Here is a 21268-nt window from a genome sequence, read left to right as displayed (position 1 = left end):
GTAGATGAGAATTTGGTGTCTGAGTGGAAGAAAACGTTAAATGAAATATGCGTGAGTTATAATGAAAGAAAAATTTTTAATTGTGATGAAAGTGGTATTTTTTTGGGCTTTGCACAGTAAAACAATTCTTGAAAGAGAAAAAATGTACAGGGGTGAAGAAATCAAAGAAAGGCTGATTGTTATGTTGGCTGTAAATTTGTAAAACTATTTATAATTGGCAAAGCCACAATTTTTTAAGGGCATAAACATAAATTCGTTAGAAATTGAATTATATTCAAGTAAAAAAATCTTGGGTAACTGAGGACATAATGATGACTGGTTCTTAAATTTTTATCGCAGAATGGGAAGGCAGAATAGGAGTCATACTATTCTAGGACAATGCAAAATCCCACCCTAACGTTAACTTAGAAAATGTAAAGTAGATATTTCTTCCCCCATATACTACTGCAGCATGTCAACTGCTTGATCAGGGGATCATTCAGAACCTTAAAATGCAGAAAAAACTTACAGTACTTACTGTCAACAGTGAATGAAGTTACAGATACTGATGAGCTTTCTGAAAGTATTAGTGTGTTGGATGCAGTTTTATGTATTTGTATGGCAAGAAAGCAGGTTACTACTACAACAGTGATAAATTGTTTCATAAAACCAGTATTAAACCTCCACAAACTAACTTCAATTCCAAAATTGAAAATCTTACTGAACCAAATAAAAATTCTGTGGAACAGAGTGAATTACAAGAATTTATTATTAAACTGTCTGGAAACTACAGATTACCTGAATATTGACAATGCAAACTCAACACAGGATATATTAACTGACATTTATGATCTTATTGCTGCCTCAAATTTTGATTACTTTCAAAATGAACAAAAATAACTCTGATAACGATGAACCGTGATTTACCATCATGAATAAGGAAGTGACAGAATAAGTTAGAAAAAAGCAATATTTCTTGCAAAGAGGATTACCAGAAATCATTATTTTAATATCAGAAGTGCAGTCGCTTATTGAAAAAATATGTACTAGGACTTAGTTCAAACTAAAATAGACAGCTGTATTAAACCATTATGTATAAATAAATTGTACTTATCCTTATTTGGTTTTTTATTTTGATTATAACATTATTTTTTATACATGTGTTTTGATTAATATTCTTGTATAATGTAGCTTCTTTGATTAATATTATTATAGCGTACATTGTTTTTTTATTAATTTTATTATAGTATAGAATTTTATTCTCTTATTTTGTTGGTCGATTGCAGTAGTACAATATTATTTTTTTATTCATTATTATTTTCAGAAAAACAGTTTAAAAAAACTTGAATTTTTACAAAGTTGTTTTAATTAACAACTAATTTTTTTTTTTTTACTTTTAATTTACATCAAATAAATATGCATTACTGTTCTATTCAGTGTTTTTTTCATTGCAGTAACCAATCATGATAGTGTATTCAAATTTTTCAGAGTAGCAAATACCTCTAAAAATGTATAGAATATTGTTCCTGAGCTGTGTCTGATATTAGGAAGATTTACTTACATAAATATATGAGATATGTATATATATATATACTTCACGATATTTCTTATCACAAAGTTTTCCCAGGACTTTCATAACCTATTCTTTTCATGAAAGTAATGGAAAAAGTTCATATAAACGTATGTCCAAAAATTCTTCATTTGAAAATTACACTGGTGAAATACTATGCTTGGATTTCAGCTATCCTGGTGAAACGAGGTCATATACAATTTTTACGATGTTAAGGGATAGAATTAGAAATATCTTATGGTTCTGGAACTGAAAAATTGAATAAAATAGGACCCAGAACTGTATCTGCTGTAGTTTTTGAGAAATCTGGGGGTGAAAACCAATAAATGAGGTAAAAAAACCCTGTTTTTTATGTTTGATGTACAATAACTTTGTCAGATGTGTAATAAACATATAAAACCTTTAAGCAAAACTTGTAGTAAAATTAATTCAAAACAAAATAAGTGTAAGATAAGTTGAATGAAACAAATAAAAGTTAAAAAAATTTGAATTTTATTTAGAAAAACTGTACACTGCACCAAAGTACATTATACATAACAGTTTATAATAAATGTTCAAAACCGAACCCACAATTTGCAACACATTTCTTGACATGATTCCGTACTGTTTTTTGCTGCCTTTTTTTCGTTCTTCAGGTTTGCCCTTAAGTTGCCCAGCCACATTCATAATGTGGACAATTAGTTCCTCATGAGAATGTATTTTTGTTTAGTATACAATATTTTTCATCTATCCTCCATTCCCAGATGCAGAAATCTAAAGCTGTTAGATCAGACGATTTTAGTGGCTGGAAATGTGGACTTCCATGATTGATCCATTTCTCAGCACTAGAAATATGGGAAGGCTGCCTTCATACTAGAAATGTACTTTGTGTCTCAGCATTAGAGGAACGTCTTCAAGCAGCTGTAGCAGTTCCTGAAGAAAGTTCAAGTAGACCTTAGATCTTAGCATTTAAGCAGCCAGGTAATATGAATGGTCCAAACAGCTGATTGTGAAGAAGGTCACACCATACATTGACGCTAAATTGGTGTTATAAATTGTATTCCAACATTTCATGTGGATTTACTTCTTCCCTGCCCACATATGCTCATTGCAAGTTAGTAACACCATCTCAAGTGAAATTTGCCTCGTCTGTAAGCAAAACATACTTGTAGAGATGTTGATTTGTATTCCACCAGTTGCAAAACTCCAAGGGAACCGGATCAACTCCTGGGTATAGATGTAGAACTGGCTGTTTATGATAAGGTTATCCTTATTTAAACAAAACAAGTTTTATAACTTGTTTTGTGTAAATGTCCTCCAAACCATTGAATGCGAAACTCCAATCTGCTTAGAAAGATATCATGTAATAACACCTGGTCTACGCTGAACTGCATCAATAATAATGTCATGTTGGACAAATTGTTTGTAGCTGGTATGAACACTACATAGTGAACCTCTTTCCCAAAGATCCTGCAATTCAGAAAACTTCATATTCTTCTGCAGCAGCTGTAGCATTACCACACCCAAAATGAATATCACCGTGTCAGTGTATTCCTCTGATGTAAATAAGTATGGCCATTACTTCAATGGCAAACCGATCATGTTCAAACTAAAATTTAAATATTATTACAGTAATATTACAGATTTAAATATTATTACAGTATTGTGCATTGTTGATCAGCTGTTGTTATTTTATTGTCAACTTTGAAATAATTTTTCAAATATTTTATTGTGTTTCTGTCATTAATAAAAAAACTATTACCGAAGTAATCTTTTATTTATTTATCTTTTTTTACAATTGTGTAATTTCCTGTTTTTTTATTTAAAAAAATTTTTCACATTACAAAAAAGAATTTGGTTTTTGTTTACATTATTATTATTATTATGCTTTTACGGCCAACATGGGACCACTTAAGTCAATTTTAGTTGGATCTTTTCTGAGAAAAGCGTGTTATTTTACTCTTTCGAGCTGCCCAGTATTTCTTCATCCGTTCAGATCTTGCTTTCTTTTCTTCATCCGTAAACACCCTCTTCATTGTATTTTGTCGTTTGTCTGTCTTTTGTTTAAATCTAATGCTTTTATCTTTTAGCTTTGTAATTTTTCCAGTTTTATTCTGTAGGTCAGTCAGGGAAATTCCCAATTCTTTCATATCTTCTCTAATTTCTTTGATCCATCCTACTTCTAGCTTTTGGAACCAGAGCTTTTCAATGATATTTCTTGACAGTCTTGTTTGCGGTGTCCTTATGAGATGACCGAAGAAAGAGATTCTTTTTTTCCGCATAGTATCAGTAACAGGCTCTATTTCTCGATACACCACCTCATTTGGCACAATCCACCATTGGCCTTCTTTTTGGTGTTTTTTTATTGATACACGTTCTGACAATTCTCCTCTCTATTTTCAGAATTTTTTCAATTTGGTTTTTCTGAGTGATTTTGAAAAGGGTCTCGCTTCTGTAGGTGACTTCTGGCTGTACTACAGTTTTATAATGTTTAAGTTTTGTTTTAGCATTTGTTTACATTATATAAGTACTTTTCTGACAAATATAGTAGTGCATTGTTTCTAAATAAAATTCAAATTTTTCTTTGTTTTATTCAACTTATCTTATACCATTTTGTTCAGAATTAAATTCTCTACAAGTTTTGTTGAAAAATGTTACGTGTTTACTACCCATTTAACAGTTTTTGTACAAACATAAAAAAACAATGTTTTTTTTTTACCCCACTATATTGATTTTCACCTCAGATTTCTCAAAAACTACTGCAGGTACGGTTGTGGGACTATTTTATTTTATTTTTCTGGTCAAAAACCATGAGAAATCACTAATTCTGCCCCTTAATAGCCTAAATATTTTACCAGGGTAGCTGAAAATGAAGTGAAATTTTTCACCAGCTGTAACTTGTAAACAAAGCATGGACATATGTTTATATGAACTTTTTCTATTATTTTCACATACGTTATGAAAGTCCAGTAGAACTTTGTGGTACACCTGAATATACTCATTCAGGTGAAAAAAGAAATAATTTGGAAGTTGATTCTAGAGCTTGAAATATGCAAAAACGTTCATACAAACATATGTGTGAAAACACTTTATTATCAAGCTACACAAGCAAAACATTTTGCCTGGATTTCAGTTCCCTCAATTAAATGTAGTCATATTGAAATTTTCATGGTGTTTTGTATATATATATATATATATATATATATATGATGGGGATAAACCATCTTATGTTTCTTACCTGAAAAAATTGAATAAAACAGGTCCCAGAACTATCTCATCTGGACTTTATGATATCCAACATAAACAGAAAGATTTGGTGATGAAAAACACAGTTTTTTTTTGGTTTGAGCAATAACTTTGTTAAATGAATAATAAATGCGTAAATTTTATTATCGTAATTTATAGAGAATTTAATTGTGAGAAATTGATGTAATGAAGTCTAAGAAAAAATATCAACTGTTATTATTTTAAAAAAGAAGAAAAAATATAGAACAAAAATTAATGTAAAAATTGTTATGAATTTTTAAAATTAAAAACAACTGATTTAGTTTAATAAATTAGACCTTTGACAAATTGAAGTAGTTTTAATTTAGTTTAAAAAGAAATACTTATTGTGGTTTATACTGAATTAATTTATAATAAATGTTTGAAAATTCCACCACTGACATCGATATACTTTTCAACTCATTTCCTTACATTTTCTGTCACCAACATAATTATATTTTTATGTTCCTTGATGAGGGCAGCAGCATTGAGAATGTGAGCGATCAGTTCATCATGTTTGTCTACTTTTTGTTTGTATTCCGTGTATTTTATACATCCCCTTAAACAGTAATCTAAGGAAGTAAGGTGTGATGATATAGGCGGTCAGTTTACTGGCCCTCTAGTCCAATCTATTTACCAGTAAATTTTTCATCTAAGGGATTGTTTTACTTCACTCATGAAATATGTTGGTGCGTCAAGTTTTAATTTTTTTTATTTCGTTTTAACAGTGTGAATCAAGCAGTGTAAGAAATTCATTGTTTAAAAATTCCAGTTAATTTCTCTTCATGCTAAGTTGTTTTAATATGAAAGGGCTTGCTTATTGATTGTTGATCATGCCGTACCAAATGTTCATCAAAAATCTTTGCTGAATATTTGATTCAATTATAGCATGTGGCTTTTATTCAGACCATTAATGTGAATTCCATGTTGTTTGTCATTACGAGTAAAAGTAGCTTCATCTGTAAATAGTATGAAAAAACTAAAATTGAATTAAGTGATAATGACAAAATTGCAGTCACCTGGCATGGTTACCCAGTTGGAGGTGTTGAACTTTCTGAGCATGATTAGGACACAGACCACAAGCACTGATATCTTCCATACTGTACTTTGTGGAATGTTGAGTCATATAGAAATTCTTCAAGTGCTCTTTGTAGAATTAAGCTGTATCACCTGAAGGATGTCTTCCCATTTATCACCATGTACTGGTTGACATTCAAATGAAACGAGTACTAGGAAGAATACCATTCTAACAAAGATCATTAAAAATTCTAGAAAATACTGTACAGTTTGGAACTACTCATCCAAGATACCTACACTGGTATTCTTCCATCAGAAAAGCTGTACATAAAAATCTTATCAGCATATTTTACATGATTGAAGAGACGTGGGATTTTTCAAAACAAAGAATTTTAAATCGAATTTCACTTTTTTAAATTCAGAATCAATTTGAAAAATGTAGGTACATTTTACAGTGCAACAAACACATAAACACTGTATAAATTGGTTCTCAAAAATAATTAAACACAATCAAAAATTATGTCAAAAACAAACTAAACCAAACCATTTTAACATTTATTATTAATACGTAACCATAATTTTAAGACAACAGTAAGTAATATTCAAATTGATTTTGAAGCATACAATTAAACACAATCAAAATTATGTCAAAAACCAACTAAACCAAACCATTTTAACATTTATTATTAATACGTAACCATAATTTTAAGACAACTGTAAGTAATATTCAAATTAATTTTGAAGCATACAATTTGTGTTAACCTAATTTTTCAAAGGTCTAAATTCATTGTACTAAAAACAGCTGTATTTAATTTTTATAAATTTATAACATTTTTCTGTTAAGTTTTGTTGCAATAATAAAAGTCAAAACGTTTTTTTGTTTTTCATAGTCTTTATTAAATCAGTTTTTCAGGATTAAATTTTCTACAAGGGTTGGTAAAATTTATGCACTTTGACATTTAACAATGTAATTCAAACCTAAAAACAAAATGTGTTTTTCATGACCAAATGTTTGTTTTACGTTGGATATCATGAGAGCTATTGAAGATACAGTTCTGGGACTTGTTTATTTGATTTTTCATATCATAAAATATAAGAAACCATCATCAAGTTTACCCCTTATATAATGCCTTAAAAATTTCAGTATTACCTCATTTCACGGGGTAACCGAAATTCAAGCAAAGTTTTTCACTAGCTGTAACTTGATAAAGTATTTTCAGACATGTTTGTATAAATAAACCTTTTTCCTTAATTCAAATTCTAGAATCAGTTCTCAAATAGTTTCCTTTTCCTCCTAAATCATTCTTCCAGTGGTTTGTAACTATAATCACTTTTCATGCTTTTAATTAATGAGCTAGTTATGAAGTGAGAAGTAGATAATTATTTGCTACTACAAGAGGAATAAAATTTCAGCAGGTGTTGCCATCCTACATCCCATAAAAGTATGATTAATTCACTAGGGACTGTAGAATTACTCCTGAAAATTGATGTTCTATTATTGTGATCAAAATCATTGACAATACAAGCACAGAAAGGACTAGGACCAAAGTATTTTTAATCTATTAATTGGTCCTCTATCAGTACATTAAAAAAACTATGTGAGTATTGGATTGGCCTTTATTTGGTTCATTATATCTCCAAAGTATTTAAAAACTTCCAAAACAAATGAGAAGTCTCAAGGATATTCTTGTTTAAACATTATTGAGGATAAAAATCATTTCAAGTCTCTAATTATAATATTATTAATGATAAATTTTTATTAATCAGGTTTTAATACCTAAAGCAGGTATTTTTAATTCTCCTATTTCCAGTAGGTGTAGTATGATTGTTATGTTTGAGTCTATAAAACCCTTTTTTGATATATTTGCTCTCGTAGAATAAAATTCTTTATCAAATATTTTCAGAAAATATTGTCTTCATTTGACTGGTTTGATGCAGCTCTCCAAGATTCTTTATCTAGTGCTACTTTTCATTTCAGTATACCCCCTACATCCTACATCCCTAGCAATTTGTTACATATTCCAAACGTTGCCTGCCTACACAATTTTTTCCTTCTACCTATCCCTCCAATATTAAAGCGACTATTCCAGGATGCCTTATTATGTGACTATAAGTCTGTCTCTTCTTTTAACTATATTTTTCCAAATGCTTCTTTCTTCATCAATTTACCACAATACCTCTTCATTTGTCACTTTATCCATCCATCTGATTTTTAACATTCTCCTGTAGCACTACATTTCAAAAGCTTCTAATCTTTTCTTCTCAGGTACTGCGATCATCCAAGTTTCACTTCCATATAAAGCTACGCTCCAAAGATATACTTTCAAAAATCTTTTCCTGATGTTTTAATTAACTTTTGATATAAACAAATTATATTTACGACTGAAGGCTCATTTTGCCTGTGCTATTTGGCATTTTATATCGCTCCTGCTTCGTCCATCTTTAGTAAAGAATAGAATAACTTAATTCAGACTGTCTTTATTTTGTAATTAATGGGTATGCTAAATGTCTCATTTTTAAGAGTTTCTATTTTTTTCTCTAGCATTACTCTTAATCATTTGACTGTGTGTTTACTTTTTGAAAGCTTTTGCTATTAGATTTACAGTTAATTATATTATATAGTAGACTTACAATTATGCTATTAGAGGTACTATAATGAACTATAGATCATTACATTAATTACAATGAAAATATATAATGAGTTAAAAGTGGCTTTAAAAATGTTCCATTCCCTCCCCAAACATTGTGTTAGCTTAAAACTGTAAGAAGTTAAAATGTTGACAAATGATATCCCTTACTCTTTTTCCTTCTGGTTCTTCTCTCTGCATTAGAGAAGTCCCCCTTGTAATTGAGTTTTTGCTGTAATCGTCCACATAATATTTATTTTATCCAGTAGTGTGTGTATAATAATTGTCATGATAATTGAGGGAATATTCAGTTTTCTTACTTTCATCAGCTTGTAAATCAAAATTGTAAAAAGTATACAAGTGTGGCTTATTTGTACAAATTTATTTAGTTATTTTTGTTGATAGGGAAAATAAATGTGTTTATTTCTCATTTACAGACTTATGTAACTTAATTTTAGTAACTTATGATTGAACTGTCACACTTCAAGCATAAGTTACTTGTAATATAAGCCTTAACCAAACAATCCAGACATTCTATGTTTTTTAAATAAGGACTTCTGAACTTAGCTGCTGATTTACACTTTGGAAACAGGTAGCATGTTTATTTGTACATTAGTCATCTGTCTACAACAAAAAATACAGCAGTCATACTCACATTGGTTGCCATGCATAACCTTATTGAAGGGAGTGCCAAAAATAAATAGTCCCACAAAGTAGAAGTTCAAGCTGTAATTTTTTTCCTAACAGCAAGAGACAAATAATCTAATGCTAAAATCCACAAAGACATTTTCTATGCTTATGAACCAAATATATGTGAAGGTAAGATTTGAAAATGTTTGAATTGAGAACCCGGGATTAATGTTGACAATGAAGAATTTAATAATCATCTGTTTGTGATCACAAATAATGTTTGAAAAATAGTACAAAAAATTTGTGAAAACAGGTAATTCAAAGTTTCACAATTTTCAAATGAATTAATTTCAAAATGTTTTGCATTCAATGATTTATGACATTTCAATGGAAAAAATGAATTAAAAATGCTCTCCACAAGGTGGGTGTTGAAGAATTTTGCCAGATGGACATATGAAAAAATGTTTTGGTGCAGATGAGATGAGGCTTTAATATTAAAAATATATAAATATTAATACTGAAACAAAATTGTATTTGATATAGTGATCACATACATCATCTCCAAGGCTCAAAAGTTTAACCAAAGTCATTCAATCAGAAAGTTCATTGCTACTCTTTTTTAGATGGATATTGTTTGTAACAGATGGATAGTGATTGTTAAGTTGCTTGATGATTAAAGCACTGTACAATGGTGAAATGCTTAAATAAACTTTGAGATGTCCAGTTTAATTTTGTTTCCACACGATAATGCTCAATTATTCACAGCCTCAAAAACAGTTGAAAGATTGAAGCAACTGCTGGAGAATTTTTTAAATCAGTTATAGACTTCTGATCTTACTTCTTACCTTTTTTATCAATTAAAAAAGGCTTGCATTTCTCAGATATGAAAGTGATGAGGATCTGAAGACAAACAATGTAATTTAATAAAATTGGTTTAAATCACTGGTAAGAAAAATTTTCAAGGATAGAATAATATAAGCTAAAAATATGTATAAATTTTAAATCGTATATAGAAATGAGAAATTTGTGTTCTTCCAGTCAATTGATGAATTAAACAAAACATATGTTCTGTCAAATTACTGAAAGATATCATGTCTCTTCTTACAAATCATGTATAGTGATTAAAACAATTTTATTACATATGTTATGTGGCATTTTGAAATAAAGATAGTTTTAATTATTAAAGTAACTTTTTCTAATGGTTTTGTGTTTGCAGTGTAATGGATATGATTTTACAATGGTAACGCACAAAAAGGCAGTTGATTATATAAAGAAGCATCCGGTACTTAATTTACTAGTGGCAAGAAAGGGTGTAACATCAACATAATAATCATTATAAACATACCACTTCTTTCTTTTTTATTTTAATGTCCATCTGTTTACCTATATTCATCTATATTTACTACCTTAATATTATATACTGTAATATATAAATAAACAAATTTTTATCTATATGTTTGTACCTGCTTCATTGTAATTTTATATTATATATATATTTGTTATATTAATATATAATTTCTTTAGTAACAAATTCAGTGTTTAAAGTATTTCAGAGGAGCATTTTCACAAATCTTATTTAATACAAATCCACCAATTGTATTCTCACATTTGTACTACCTAAAATTTAAATCCATGAAACTATTCATAAATAAAAAGGTTAGAAAGAATTTTATGTTTTAACCCTTAAGTAGTCGTGCTACGAAAAGTTACGTAACTGGTCGCATGGCGTATACTGAACGCCAACACACCACAACCTACTTTTATCATTATTAACAAGTGTGTATTGTGTATTTTTTAACAGTTATATTTTTTTATATAATTAGTTAATTTTTTTTGTAATTTTTTTAGTAGTTTGTTAATTGTATGAGTACAATTCTTTTTTTTATTGTAATAGTACATTGTAATATTACTTTATTTCTATATTTTACAACTGATATTACAAAATAAACAATACGAAATATTACTACGATTTCTGAATTACTTAATGTATACATTACTAATTTCACTTACATTAAAAATATAAGGACTAATATTTTATGTTCCATGATACCAAATTTTTGTAATGATTTATCTGAATTATTCTTACTTAATTCTATTCCAATAAAAGTATAAGTATTTGTAACAAAAATTTTATTCTGAATTTTCTGAATCTGCAGAAGTCTTGCAAATGTAATTAGTTACTGTGATGTCTTTTTTACAAGCAAACTGATCGCAATTTCTGCAAAGAATCGTGGAATAATCATTTTTTGATCGTCAACAAATTACACCTTTGCACTTAGGTGCCTCACTGGGTTCCTCGCGTTGAATAGCTGTGCTTTGCATGATTGATTTTATGTGCAACGGCAATGTTTTGATGATTTCTCTTCGTTGGATATGGGGTTTTAATAAACCAAGCTCTAGATGCAAGAAAATTCTGTGTACATTGATTTTATCTGGTTTTGCTGCTTTAAATAATATCCTGCAATATTTAGTAATGCAAAGAACAAGGCAAGTGGCCATCTTCATGTCCTACACGATGTTGAGTAGGATCCACACATTTAATCCACAGTATTTACACCACATTTCATAATGTTGTAGTTGCATATTCGTTGTCTTGGATCAGAACTACACTAAAAGTCCAAAAACTCATTTTTTCAGGAGAGCTCAATTAGGCTACTTTTGCAAGAAGGAAATTAGAATTTTTTTTATGAAATACTTGTTTTTTTTTTAGAAAAATTGCTTCTTTGTTGAATATTACTTAGAATAGTTCTGTACTCAAAAGGTATGCACCCAAAGAATATTTACACGGAATATCTCAAAATTGAAAATTTTGGACCAAGCCAACGAATAAGTTATAAGTTTAATCCTGATCCAAGCCAACGAATAATGGCTGGTTTACCAGTTGCTTCACTTATGGCTATGTCATTGTGCATTGTTGAAATCAAAATATCTGCCTTACTTTTTTTGGGAACATATGACACTAAAGTTATGTTTTTTTTAAAATCCGAATAAGGATGTCTGGACTTCACGATCCTTATTTGATAGAAATTCTATTGGAATTTCTTTTTTGCACCTAAGAGTTCCTACAAAAGTAATGCCATCTTCACGTAAGACTTTGCAAGTAGATAACTGGAATACCAGTTGTCCCAAGTCAGATTTCCTGATGAATGTTTAAGATTGTGTAATAATCTATGCAGAATGCCACACAGAGTATTGTCTATACTATATTGCCCTTCTGGCTGTAATTCACAATAAACTTCAATATTAATCATATAAAATGTTTTTGCATCGACTGAAGTGAACATTTTTAATCCATATTTGGCGGGTTTCTTGGGCAAGTACTGTATAAAACTGCACCTCCCTCGAAGTGGTTCTAATTTTTCATCATTTGTTATAAAATTCCCAGATGAATAGGAATTTTTACAATTGGTCATGAATTGATCCAAGAATGTTCTCAATGGAGCCAGTTTATCAGCTTTCTTCCTTTTCGATCTCATACTTTTATCGTCAAATTCAATGGCTGTAAGCAAGAAAAAAAATTGTTTCAATGACATCACGCCATGGTAAATTTCTATGCCAGTATCATCAGAAGTCCAAATTTCTTCTAAATTGGTTCTATTTGCTTTCTTTTGAAGCTAATGGGTATGAGTCCAATGAAAGCCATGAGCTGTACCTTATTGCTGTCATTTGCATCCCTTTCCCTTTGGTAAACTTTGGAATCACATACACTTTTTATATTTCTATTTGTATAATTAACTATTTCTAACAACATATTATCATCTACAGTCTTCAAAAGTGACGCCACTTCTCCATTCACACTATTATTTACTGAAACAATGCCAATAACTGCTGGGAATCGTTTCTTCAAAATATATTTCAGAGACGTTTCTGCATATTTACATACTACTGTATTGGCATTTTCTTCCATTTGTAAATTTTATCTACTGCTTTCTGTGTTTTTTTGTTCTTTTTCATTGGCAATTTCTTGTATATAATTTTAGTGAAAAATTCTTCATTTTCTTCAGACTAAATTTCATTTTACTCACCCTTGTTCGTTTGAACATCTAATTTGTCAATCTTTGAATCGGTATCATGATCACTCTTCAATATTTTCCACTTCCGAATCAGGGACAGTATCAAATTCATTGTCAGATATTCCTTGTAACACAACGGCCACCTGGTCATCCTTTACAGTTTCCCGATCTCTGTCAAAGAAAATCTCTTTTAATTTTTAAACCTTTTAAATTAAAAAAAATAGAGTTCTAACATCATCATATTTCATAAACCTATAAAAATAAATGAAAAAATAATGGCATCTTAGAAATAAGCTTTTATCTGATAGCTAACTACATATGATGATGTTTTGGATGCTTGATTTATCTGAAAGTAAATTATGTTATTATAGATGTAAAAAGTATGTAATATTATGGTTCGAATAATTTTATTGTAGTTAAATAATTGGTCGCATGGCGTGCAGAGTACACCAAAAATGTAGAACAACACAATTTTTCTACAATAACAAAATTCAACGCTCCACACTACTTCCATGCACACACAGATTGAAAACATACTAAAGAAAGGTTATATGGACAGGCAGCATATAGGAGGGTTGTCTAACCATTCCATTCATAAATTTCATATGGCATATATAGTACACCGCGCGACTACTTAAGGTTTAAGTACAATCAGTTGATCTCTTTAGTTTTCTTTTTTTAATAGATACTTGTCTTCAAGATTTTAATTTGACATTAACACCATTGAGGTTAATGGTTGAAAGAAATTTCTCATGAAAGTCTGATGAATTCAGTATACTTTGCTTTTGGATAAGATAAGGCATAGAAGCTTTCCACACATACTTCATTATCCTTCCTTCTCTTCTTCTGATTGGTTGAAACTCATCAACTATTCTCCATGCCAGAACTGATGTGTTTTTTTACTTTAAAGTGTTTTCATTAGAAGCTATTATCGTGCTGTTTATTTTGTTATCTATAATTCATTAGAATCATTTTTTTTAAATTCTCTAGTTTGATTCTTTAAATCTGTAGTTAAAATAATTTAAATCTGTAGTGTTAGCCTACAAAATTAGTGTCTGTTGAAAATAATTAATTTTTGTGTTGTATGAACTCCTTCTATTTCAGTAGTTTTTGCACCCAACAGTATGCTGTTCATTATTATTAAGATTTAGAACTACTTAAGCATAATAATTTCTTTATAATTTTTCACTCAAAAATATTGATTTTGATATTGTCATAAATTATTTGAAAACTGTAAAGCTTACAGTTCAATATGTCATTATAAAATGTTATCTGCTACATAACTGGTAGAATAATACTTCATGTAAAGAAATAAGATGAAAGTAAACTTGCAATTTGGGATATGATTGTGTGTTTATCTTGTAAATATTGATTCTTGTATATAATCAGGTTTCGTAAAACTGCCCCTCATTTTTATAGACTTGCATATATATGTAATTATTTATTTTATAGAGATTTCTTCCATCAACTGTTTCTTAGACTTTGTATAAATATTTTCTTTACTACTTCAATTACTGGTATTAAATCGTTACATTAAGTGTACAAAAATGGCTTTGATTTCCTTGTATCAAATATTGTATATCTTTATGTATGTCTTTTTATTCATGTTTTTCTATATATAATTTGATAACACTTTTTTTATAAATTTATTTAAAAAAATTTTTGATTTTTTTAATGTGGTAATATTATGTAACATTCCATTATGTAAGCTTATGTTTATTGTTTTGTAATTAATAAAATTTTCATTTTAGATATTATTGTATTATAATGTTGTAAAAAATGTATTGTTTTTACTTTTTTGTAATGCCTGTAAGTAATGTGATATTTAAACATTATATGTTAAAGTTTATTGGTATTTAAACATTATGTTGAAATTTATCATTTTCTTAATAAATATTTTGAATATTGTTAATTACCTTTGCTGAATAGTTTTGCTGTTTCATTATAATTAGCTTGAATTAAGTCTCTTGTGTTGTGTTATTCTGTTAAGTTTTATATTGCTTCTGCAAGTAACATGCCCATTTCACAGGAATTCAGTGAAAATTATCATTGTCTGAACCTCATCTGGCCCACTTACTTTCATAAACTAGCCAAATTTTAACTTACAATGATCATTCTTAGGCAACTCAAGATTTTGCAACCTTAAGGGTGAATGTATGCTTTATTTTACTCTTACTTGAGATCCCATTGTCCCTCTGTTAAATAAGTCTTTTAGTATAAATAATTTGAAGTCATATTTTTCTTTAGCATAAGGTATTAGAAAAATAGAAATCATTACATTACATATATATATATATAAAAATGTTTTAATTCTGTAGCGTTATTATAATCAAATGTAATAAAGTTCGAAAAAATATATACAGTAACAATTATTGTTCTTGCTTTGACATTTCTATTTGAATAACAATATTTTTTATTTAAGTCTTTCTTTTTCTGTATAGAAATTAATTTTTCACTCAGGAATATAAAGGGATTCTGCAAATATATATTATAGTATATAGTTAAAACAAAAACTGTAATCCACTTGCCAAAACTTAAGCTGCAACAAAAACCCTGATTTATAACACAACTGCACCAGCAATCTGTAAGTTTTTAGAAATTGCTTAAGAAGTCATTTGGTTGCAGGTATAGCCACTCTTGGAACACCCTGTATTATATCCTGCAGTAATGAAGTTTGGCGGCCCTTTCCTATTGAGAGAGTCTGGACAGATGATAGTCTAAGAGTCATGGTTTAGAACATGCGTAGGATGAAGGATAAGATCCATTTAAATTTATCGATGACTGCTGTGGTGCAAATATGTGTAAATGGGGATTATCTTGAATGATAAATGTTTTTAACCTTTTTTTTTTCTTTTTAATGTTGTTCTTCATATAGTCTTTGAGGAGTGTAGAGTAATATTTAGAGTTTATTGTGCAATGAAATATGTGGAAGTTCACAAATATTTCATTCTCAGAAGATTTTCGTATTCTTTCATAAAGGTTTTTCCTTTTTTGGGTTTTGAAATCATTGGATCATCTTGTTTGTTACAATAAATCCTATAAAAAATAAAGCAACTCTTCCATGCTTGTGAAGTATCCACAGTGTTGCAACACTTGCAGATGTATAATTGCATGTTCTGATATCTAAGATGGGTTTTGGCATTTATCTTCACAGTACCTTCACTGATCTCCTGATCCTCTGGGGAAAGATATCCTCCAACTACCCCCTCCATACTCAGTCCTGATGGGCTTTACTGGAGGTCTTTCTGGAGATCTTTTAAACCTCGGCATATGACATCTCTCAGTCGCCTCGGCCCAGGAAGCCACTGATGCAAATGCCACAAGTTATATTCCCATCTGTGTAACTATCACAAAAAATAACAAAAATATATCTCTAGTCTCAACCAAGACTGGAAACTATAGTCGTCGAAGGAACTAAATTACCTACCGACCTGAAAGATGAAGTGAGTTCACATGCAACACAAACACAGAAGAACACTAAAACAAAAACCGAAAATAAAACGAATAACAAAATAACAAACACCAATATAAACCAACAAAAGAAAAACAGCACTAACAAGAAATCGTAACACAATAAAGTACGCAGGAACAAGACCAAACAGCACCCTAGATTTCCTCCACAATTTGTTCCCTAGCCAAAATAGTGAAGAAATTCTGCAACCAGTGACCATTCAGCTCGGTCCTTTCAGTTTTGACTGATGTCAAGCGTTGCTCCGACGGTATCCAGTCGACAAATTACTGCAGTGCACACTCATACAACACATGGAAGGAATCATCCTGCACCCCACACTCAAATCCACCTGGCCGAACCCACCTAGTCTACCCCTAAAGGTCCTGTGACGGGTAAGAAACTGAGTTGTCAGGACTAGTTCACTGATGGCCTGATAATTCACTCATAATTACTTGCCTGTGCTCCCTAATAAGTACATTTACATAACGACTGTTTCTATCTACACTGGAAACCCATGGCCATTGTTCATTTAGTCCATTCTTAACAATTTAAAGACCTTTTTTAAATGCACTACTCCATTTATACGTTCTGTAATTATGCATTGATTCTCACTGTACAGACTGTAGTCTGGAACAGTTTCAGATATCTGATTTTTTTACTGGTAATTTGATTATGTGTACAATAACATGCGTTTGCAAACTACACAAGACCTCACATGAAATGATATTTATGGCCTTGATAATTTATCAATGTGTACTTTTTCCTCACTGTAAAGTGCTGCATTGTTGAGTTATAATTCATATTTGCATGCACAAAAACTTCAGATTCTAACAGATAAAATAGTGTAGCAAGTAAAAAAATTATAATAATAGATTAGAAGGTGATTCAGAAGTCCCAAGAAACGCTACATTATTCATTTTCATCAATTTTTCAGAAATTTAACTAGCCATTGATGACTCGTCATTTTATATTATTGAAATGTAAGTATTGTTTGATTGCAGCTGATTATATCGTGTAAAATAATATTTCTAAACAAAAAAAGGAAACTGGTTTTATTAATTTTTTTTCTTTATATGTCTAATTACACCTTTCTGTTACTTAGCAGTCATATCAGTACAAATCTGTTTACAGCAAATCATGGCCAAAAACAAAGAAATCTAGATGTATTTATTAACTGATTTTTGAATTGTGTGATGTGGAAGCCACAATCGTGTAAGAAAAGCGATTCCTACATACATATGCATTTGTCTTTTAACAGATAAATGTAAAGTGGTATCATTTTATTATTATTAACTTTCTTCAATAAAGAAATAGGTTCTCAGTTTTACATAAAATCTTTCTGTACATTTGTTTAAGCCTTAATTTTTCAAAAAAATGGATCAATTTTAGTAATTTTTTTTATCTTGTAGAAGTGATCTCTCAGTAAATGTCTTTTTTTCCAACTTTCTAAAGTAGATGAGAATTTTATATGCTATAAAAATTATATGGTATGCATAGGAATTTAGAAGATTTTTGTGTTTTGATCTTATTGCTTAGTATTAGATTATTTTTGTATGGTTGGAAAACTTAGACTAATAGAAATAAAAAAAACATTCCAAAGCCACATTCAGTGGCAGTAGCCACTTTAGATTGTTTTACTGCTTTGTTTTATTTTCATCATAATATAAAAAAATTATATTTTTACATTCCAGAGCATCTTAGTTCATGATTGGAAAATCCACATAATTTCTCTGCATACCCCTACTCTTATTTTTATGAAGACACTGACTTCTCTCCAGTATATTTCATGAAACTTTTTTCCACATGAAGAATTTTTTGTATGTCTATCCAGTTTATTAAAACATATTTTCAATTCTTTAAATTATGATTTTTAGAATTTGATCAAATTGAAAAAGATTTTTCCTCAGTCCCTTGAGTAATTTGATGCTTTCTTCACTTCTTTCTATTAGATATAATCTTTCCGTCTTACTAACTGTTAACATTTTATTTACTTATACATTGCAAATCGTATTTTTACAAAACATTTAAAAGTTGCCTAACTTTAGCATTCATTAAAAAAAAAAAAAAAAAGCATGGCCAATTTACATAATGTAATTTTATGATATCCATATAAAAATAACTTAGTTATGTTTAATTAAGTATAAACTTATTTATATTGTTCTGATAGGAATAAATAGATTAATTTGCATTTTAAATTATTCACTCCTGGACATGATTTTATTTTATTATTATAAATAATCTTGTCAAAAAAATTCAAATTCATATATAAATAAACAGTATGATTATGTATTTATTATGATCATTGAATACCATATAACATACATTGCAAGGCCTATACGACTATTCCAGAGCTGATCCATTCACTTGAAATAAAGAGTAAAGCAAAACAGTAAATTGTAATATATTTTGCATGAATATATATATTTATATTCTTTTTTTAACATAGTTTTATAACTTTATTTATATATATTTTTACTATACTTTATTTCATTATCTGTGCAAGCCAAAGTGTTCAACCAAAAATTATATTTACATACCAGTACTTACATCTTAAGTTGTAATAATATAACACAGTAATCGTCAATCATTATAAAGTTTAAAGATTTTTAAGAATATTTAAAAACGCTTTTAAAAAAAGTGTTATATCTAATAATTAAATGCATATACAAGAAATATTGTTTAATTTGTTAACTTTTGTAAATTAAAAAGGCAGTTAATATTTAATGTTTAAAATAAGTTATTATTTATTTTTAATTTATTAAAAATAAATATTATGCTAAAATATTTATTTTAAAATATTATGCTTTTATTTTTAAGTTAGATAAATTATATTTTTAAGCATAGATAAATAATAAATTATTTATTGATTAATCATAATTAAGTGTTACTATAAATACATATATAAACTTATAAGAAATGTGTAATTTTCATACTGTATTATGATTAGTAATAAAATCATATATTCAAAATGAAGTACTTTTTTATTATATGTACATAGATTACAGATATTTATTTCAAATATAGTTTTAGTTCATTGAAACAATTTATGGTATGATAATCAGTAATGAAGTGAGACTGGAGTGTAAAATGTTGCTGTTACTGTTATTATTTAATATTTATATTGAAAGCGTGTTAGGAAATGAAATCTACATCTACAAAAAATAAAAATTGATAGTCTGCCAAAGATCAATTGCAAGAAGTAGTTTTTTTCTATAGGCACAGTGTTTTTAAATTATTTGCAATAATAAAACTTAAGTGATCACATTTAAAAATCAAAAACCCTTTAAGATTCAAAATAGTCATACATGGTGCTATGCTGGAGTAGATATCCCATTTTATATGCTTACAAAGTGATGTAAGTTATGAACAAGGAAATAAACCAAAAAATAAGATGAAATGCTTTCAAAGAAATGAGGTTATTTTTAGAACTTTTTGGAGTAAAACTTGAGTAGACAAGAGTTAAGAATGGCCATAACTAATCACAGTTAAAAGCAATATCAAATTCTGCAGGAGGAATGAAAATATAGAGTTTAAAACTTTAGCAGGCATTTTGCCCATTCTGTTGATTGAAGAAAATATAAATTTCTATAATTAACAAGGTAACATAACATGTTATAGTATCTATATGGTATCTTTTCAGTATTTAACATGGTAACATTTTAATATATGGAGTCCCAAAATGTAGTGACTTAAAATGATGTTATTTACAGATATTCATTCATGACTTATATTCCACTAAATCCCATAAAAGCATGGATCTAAATGAACAATTTAAAAAAGGCAAGCACTAAGTATCAATTTTTTCCTCTATAAATGAAAATCAGCTTCATAAAGCAAATGTGCCTCAGCCATCAAAATATTTCCAAAGTGAAATCTAATTTTCAATGTTTTTTCAACCAGACCAAAGCTTTAAATTAGTCAAAATTTGTATTCTAAACTCATCATTTGGTTGTAACCAAATTTAGATTAACACCAAGTAATTAGTTTTTTACAGGTACAGATGGAAGCATTTATCTCAAGATAGAATTTGAAATATTTATAATAAGATATATGTAATGCATAAAAGATCAAATGTTCATTCAATTCACTCTTGCACACACTTTTAATTTTTACATCAGTTATCCTCTCGCAAGCAAAAAATTGTATAACCATTTTAAAAATAAACCATTTAAAGCAAAACAATGTTCTTAAGCTCAAAATTATTATACATTAATTGTCAGAATTTATTTGTAAGATCATGCAATAACCATTCTCATTTATTTGATAATTTAATCATTTTACCTTGTATTAAGCTTGCTATTTTTTTTACAAGAATTCATTGCAATCACAGAAAAAAATTATTATGAGTGGGTGTCAGTATGTTGCTATCTTAAAAATATAATCAAATAAATTTTCTTGATATTAGAAGTCAAATATTTTGTAAACTAAAAAATTACGTTTTACATCATCTTCAAGATAATTGTTTTTGCCGATTTCCATGGCGGAGTGGTAGCATCTTGGCCTTTCATCCAAAGGCATCCAGGACAGGCATGGCATTTTTACATGCCGTAAAACGCCATTTCCATATCTCACATTCAAGTTTCAAGCTTATGTAGTAATATTATCAAGAAAAAAAGGTGAAAGGTTGATTTTATTAAAATCGGAAAATAAAATTCTAGTGAAAAATTATGAAAGATGCAAAAAGAAATTAATCCGAATGCCACTTTATTTCTAACATTTGTTAACATATGTCAGTATT

At 28.9% G+C, this 21268-nt stretch overlaps 1 protein-coding gene across 1 annotated transcript in view; it reads left to right on the top strand.

Annotated features, from left to right (window-relative positions):
* Positions 1-18373, top strand: part of LOC142321662 (tax1-binding protein 3 homolog) — a 36304-nt gene extending 17931 nt beyond the window's left edge. The window contains exon 4 of the mRNA XM_075359927.1: positions 10283-18373. Within this exon, the coding sequence (XP_075216042.1) occupies positions 10283-10393 (111 nt within the window). The 3' untranslated portion in view covers positions 10394-18373. The remainder of the gene's footprint in view (positions 1-10282) is intronic.
* The last annotated feature ends 2895 nt before the right edge of the window (positions 18374-21268 follow it).

Source organism: Lycorma delicatula, chromosome 3, assembly GCF_047948215.1.
Source record: "Lycorma delicatula isolate Av1 chromosome 3, ASM4794821v1, whole genome shotgun sequence".
In the NCBI taxonomy this organism is placed as follows: domain Eukaryota; kingdom Metazoa; phylum Arthropoda; class Insecta; order Hemiptera; family Fulgoridae; genus Lycorma; species Lycorma delicatula.
This window is presented reverse-complemented; position numbering and strand designations above follow the sequence as displayed.